The 5569-nt window shown below is 65.7% G+C and overlaps 1 protein-coding gene across 1 annotated transcript; it reads right to left on the minus strand.

Moving 5' to 3' along the window:
* Positions 1–581: 581 nt before the first annotated feature.
* LOC119103055 (repulsive guidance molecule A-like) lies at positions 582–3760 on the minus strand. Its single transcript, XM_037226504.1, is given in 5 exon segments — positions 582–672; positions 800–1251; positions 2426–2439; positions 3314–3533; positions 3536–3760. Coding segments are annotated over 5 exon segments (993 nt in total). The 5' UTR covers positions 3752–3760.
* Between the last annotated feature and the right edge of the window lie 1809 nt (positions 3761–5569).

Raw genomic sequence — 5569 nt, forward strand, 5'->3', positions numbered from 1 at the left:
GACACCCGATACATGCGCCACCATCGTCCACCTCGGAGACGGCTAGCTCGAGTCATCACAACCCGCTCCACCGACGGGCAGTCGCCCAACTAACCCACAACCATCCGGTGGTGGCAGCGGCGACCACCCTGTCCGAGAGCTTCAATTAGGTTCGACGTAACTGCGTGCGTAACATTTGCGCTTCATTGTGACACATACACTTCAAAGCAACTTATTGACTAGACAACAAACTCGGGATGAGGTAAATGAAGTCGACTTGCTAAGACGGCGTGCGCGGCGTATGGCGGTGACGTATGGCTGACCCCGGCCCGCCGCCAGCGGCGCAAAACAGGCGGGCGCCACACGGCGTACCCTGCCGTGTGGCGGCGTCAACGTTCCCACCCTCCCTGACGGCACTGCCGCCGGCGGAGCTGATCCGCCCGGCGTGCGGCACCCGAGCATGGCGCGGCGCCGCCACCGGCGCGGCTCGCCCCGGCCCACCGCGGTCCCGGCGTCGTCTCGCCCTATGAGGAGCATACCCGCCGGGCCGCCTGTACCCTGCCACCGGCCGGCGCCCCCACCCCCCGTCACATCACCGCGCGTCACCGCAGCACCAGCGCCAGCGCCAGCAGCAGCAGCGTCCTCAGCGGCGGGAGCACGGCGTTGCGGCGCGGCGTCAGGCGCCGCCACCAGCTGCAGCCGCGTTCGGTTGGCCAGCTCGGTAACGGCCTGCGGCATCAAGCGCGCAGGTCCTGCTGCGCCTCGCGCGCCGCTTCCATGAACGCCGTCTTGCCCGTAAACAGCACGTCGAAACACGCACGCGTCGAAGTAGAAGTCGGTGACGCGGTACTCGCGGCACATGTCGGCGATGACGTCACGCGTCAGCACGGCGGCGCGGCCGCGGTGTACGGTGCTGACCGGCCGGCCGGCGCTCAGCACGTGTCGGTAGTCGATGCGCTCGCCGGCTGGACAGCCGCGCGAGCACAGCTCGAGGCCCGCGCGCTCCGCCGACTGCTCGGTCAGGCCGCGCGGCAGCCGCGCCGCGAACGTCAGGTGGCCGGCCACGCGCCGGATCACCAGCGTGGCGTTGATGTGGCGCAGAGTGATGCGCACGTGCTGGCCGGGCACCACGGCCGAGACGGTGACGCTGTGGCCCGAGCGGCGGCCCGACGACAGCGCGCCGTCCACGAACGCCGCCGGCAACAGGTCGCCCCGCGCCTCATACGTCAGCTGCGCCGTGCACGGGTCGTTCCGCTTCACAATCACGGTCAGCTGGAAGGGAGGGGCAGTGTCAAAGAGGCGCCAGGGCTGGGGGGGGGGGGGGGGCAGCATGCGCCGCTGCGTCACACGTCGGCAGACGACCATTGAAGGCGACCCTGGAAATTGATGGGGTGCAGCACAACGCAAGCGGTTCGGCGATAAAACGGCCTCAAACGGTACCCGGAGCAGCTGATTGTATTCCGAAGAGACGAAATCGACGACAGCTATGTGGAAGTCACGAACACATTTTGCACACTCATACACCTGCAAAAGCCACCGTTTATCGCGTGTATATCGTGTAAGTCAGTGTATATCATACTGACAACACGATATGCACACACAAGAAGCCCATCGCACCTTGTCAGAACACAAATCATCACAACAGGACCGGAACACCGCAAGACCCCCCTCCCCCCTTCCCCCTCCCGTACCAGCCTAGTTCTCCACCGCTATCGCCCTGCCGCCGCCAACGAATACCGAAACGAACATCGGGTCTGCATTCCTGACATTCCGAGGGCACATCTGACGTACGCTCCCCGGGTCTGGGCGCAGGCGTTGGCGGAGGCGTCAGCGGGCCTCTGCCGTGACCGCGCTCCGATAAACAGTGGCAATCAACTGTGGCGTGCAGCGGGCCGGCGCAGGGCCCCGAGGGAGCGGGCCGGCGTGCAGCTCTCTCAGCCGCCTCCTCAGCCGACCGAGGTGCCAGCCACAGAGCGGGCTGTCACTCAACGGCGCGACGGCCGCCACAGCGGCCACCGGGCCGGCGCATCACGCGGCGGAACGGCGTGTGACGCGGCGGAACAGCATGTGACCCGGCGGGACAGCGCGTCACAGGGCCACCCGACTCGGCCCGCCTGCAGCGCCGTCGGGAACAGAGTCGGCAACCGCCGACGCTCTGAGCGTTGCGTGGGAACGGAAAGACGCCGCCTACTGCAGCGCTGCCGGCTGTTGCGGAACATGACGCTTTGGTGACTAACGGGCGGACATTAGGGGCTGTCAGCGGGATGCAACTCTCCAAACGCTGGTAACTCCGAGCGCGACCGGGCTGGCTGCAGACCCGGCGGAATCGACCGGACTGGCTACAGACCCGGCGGAATCGACACGCGACCGGGCTGGCTGCAGACCCGGCGGAATCGACATCACCGCGTGGTCCGACGGCGCTCCAAGGCTCGCTAGCATCGCCCACCGGCGCGCCGACATCTGCGGCGGCGACGCGAGGCGTTGCGTCGGCGCGCTGGCTCCGCGGCGACAGCCCTGACACTGACAGCGGGCCCCCTGTCGCTGTCGGGCCCCGTCGGCGGGCGGTGGCCACCTCGTCGGCCTCGCCCACGTCAACAGCGAGGTGCCCCGGCAAAAACAGGTGTCGGCGGCAGCCGTCGGATGACCTTGGCTGTCACGGGGCATGGCGTCGGGTGGGTTATCTATCGGCGTGCTTTTCCGGTCGCCACAAACTGAACACACAGGTATGCAAAACGACGAGAAGCGGGCCGCCTGTCGCCGTGACATGGCACATCTGTACGCTGTACATGAGCGACGAATGGAACAGCGGGCGCACATATGCAGACATGCACATCAAGCAGAACACAAATGTGCACACGGTCCGAACGGAAGGTGTCAGCACGGTCCGCTGTCTGCCAGTCATTCAGCACATACGCACTTATCCAATATACACCGTAGGTGATGAAGTTCGTGGACCCCTTCCCCCGCCCCAACCCATCCCTCCTCCAACCCAGCAATCCGTGACAGAACCCTTAGACATGACCTGCACCGCCAAAAGATAAGGACCGGGAAGGCAGAATAGACACGCTGTACCTCACGACGACGACTGCACAGCAGCCTCGGCTATGGACGGCACAACACGACACGGCGGTTCAGCAGCTCGCTGCGCGTCTTCAACCCAACAGAGGACCATGACCCGTTTGGACACGAACAGCACAGGTAAATCCCGCCACACGCCCACACGCGGCCGAGGCACACACCTGCGCCGCCCACGGCGCCGTCTCACAGACAGCGCGCGCCGGCTAGCCAGCTGCGCAGCGTCGGCTCGGTTCGCCCGCGCCGCCCACTCCCTCACCTGTGGGGCGCGGTGGCGCGGTGGGGTCGCTGGCCGCCGGCTCGTTGGTGACCTGCACGGCCAGGTACGGGTTGTCGATGAGCGGCCAGGCGCCCTGCACGCGGCACGTCTGGTACTCGCCCGAGAACGTGCGCACGTGCGGGTCGCCGAACAGGCCGCAGAACGCCGGCTCCGGGTCGCCGTGGTACGCGCAGACCGACTCTTGCAGCGTCGGCCTGCGAGTGGGCGGTGGTCGGCGCGGCGCGGCCGCGGCGGCGGCGCCTCGCCCGCCTCGGCGATCACCCGCTGGCAGTGAGCCTCTGGATCTTGCGCTCCAGGATACGCAGGGGAGTGGTAGGTGAGGTCACCCCGGCAGGCACGCTCCGTGGCGCGCAGGCAGACCGTGAAGCGGCGTAGGGCCCGGCAGTAGCCCGGCGAGGCCGACTCCATCTCGGCCATACCCAGCGTCTGACGCGTTGCGCTCGAACTCGCGGCCTGCACCCGCTCCGAGTGACATCTGTTGGCCGCTGAAAGAAAACAGGCACGCGGTTCAGTGGTGGCGGCGGGCCGGCTATTCCCGGCCGTTGGTGGTGCCAGATAGGGGGGAGGATGGTGGGGGTGGGGGGGGGGGGGGGGGCACTGCCGCCAGGCGTCCTCGGACAAGGCGGACAGGCAGTGTCGTGGCTCTGTAGTCACGGCGATCGCGAGACAAGCTCCGTGTCCGCACGGGGCGACGCTGAGACAGCGGCCCAAAGAGGGCAGGGGCTTCGCTCGTTGGGGCGCGAACACTGCTGCGCGCTTTCGGCGTTGCCAGAGCAGAGGCGGACCCTGGTAGCGATGATAATGATTTGGAGGTTTAGGGAACGGACACCGAGATGCGTAAGACAGGTGGAAGCTGGCTGTCACGCGGCACGATGACGTAACCATCAGCTTTTTCCAACGCGGAGAAGACTTTGTAACTGCATTAGGACGAAGTGGAACGTGGACAAAACGAAAAAAAGCTGGTAGCGGCCCAAAGCATTGAATGGGTCCCCACCGAAGATGGCACAGTCCCGTTCAATAACGGTGCTGCTAATCCAGTGACGAGCTGTGAAAGACAGTGTTGCAACGACGGCGCAGAAGCTTTCTTCGTATGCTTACAGCCCGCAAAGTACCCAGCATCTGACGTTTTTCAGCTCTATCCAATGCCTCCTTCGCAAAACTCCTGATGACTGTCTTCCAAGGTCGCCGGCAATCCTCAAACTTTTTTCCCTTTCCCCGTCACGGGTACGTATTGCACAACGGCTTACACAGCATGCAGAATTGCTAACATACATTTTACCATGCACCCACGACTGGTTAAGCTTGGAGCAACGCAGCACAGCTGAAAACTTTGACGTTTGGTCAAATCTGACTGAACGTTTTCACCCAAATCTGTCCAATTAAGGCAGCGTCGACACCCGTGATGACATGCTCTATGAGCTTCGAGCCTCTGCGGCCCATACTCAGCTAATGTAACAACGAAGCCCCGATAACGGGATTTTTTTACAAGACCAGCCTCAGCAGCACGACGGGGGAATCCGCTTAAGCCCTGCGGTCGCGCCACATCCTGCAGCGAAACTTCCTGACCGCGCTGCCACGGCAGCTCACCAGACGGACACCCCCGCGCAACCACCTCGGCGCAGCTCGGCAGCACACCGAGCCCACCCCCGCCGGTGCCTGATCAGACACCGCGCAACCCTCCGGCGCAGCTCGGCCAGCACACCGAGCCCCACCCCCGCCGGTGCCTCATCAGACCCCCGCGCCACCCCTCGGCGCAGCTCGCCGCACACCGAGCCCACCCCCGCCGGTGCGTCATCAGACCACGCGCAACCCTCCGGCGCAGCTTGGCAGCACACCGAGCCCACCCCGCCGGTGCCTGATCAGACACCGCGCAACCCCTCCGGCGCAGCTCGGCAGCACACCGAGCCCACCCCCGCTGGTGCCTGATCAGACCCCCCACAATCCCCCGGCCCAGCTCGACAACACACCGAGCCCACTCCCGCCGGTGCCTGATCAGACCCCGCACAATCCTCCGGCGCAGCTTGGCACAGACACCGAGCCCACCCCCCCGGTGGCCTGATCAGACCCCGCACACATCCCTCCGGCGCAGTCTCGGCAGCACACCGAGCCCCACCTCCGCGGTGCCTGATCAGACCCCCGCACAATCCTTCGGCCCAGCTCGACAGCACACCCGAGCCCACCCCCGCCGGCGTCTCCGAAACGGTCCGCACCGAACCTCCAGCTCCGTCGCCGGGG

Source organism: Pollicipes pollicipes, unplaced genomic scaffold, assembly GCF_011947565.3.
Source record: "Pollicipes pollicipes isolate AB1234 unplaced genomic scaffold, Ppol_2.1 Scaffold_5724;HRSCAF=6776_pilon_pilon_pilon, whole genome shotgun sequence".
NCBI lineage: Eukaryota > Metazoa > Arthropoda > Thecostraca > Pollicipedomorpha > Pollicipedidae > Pollicipes > Pollicipes pollicipes.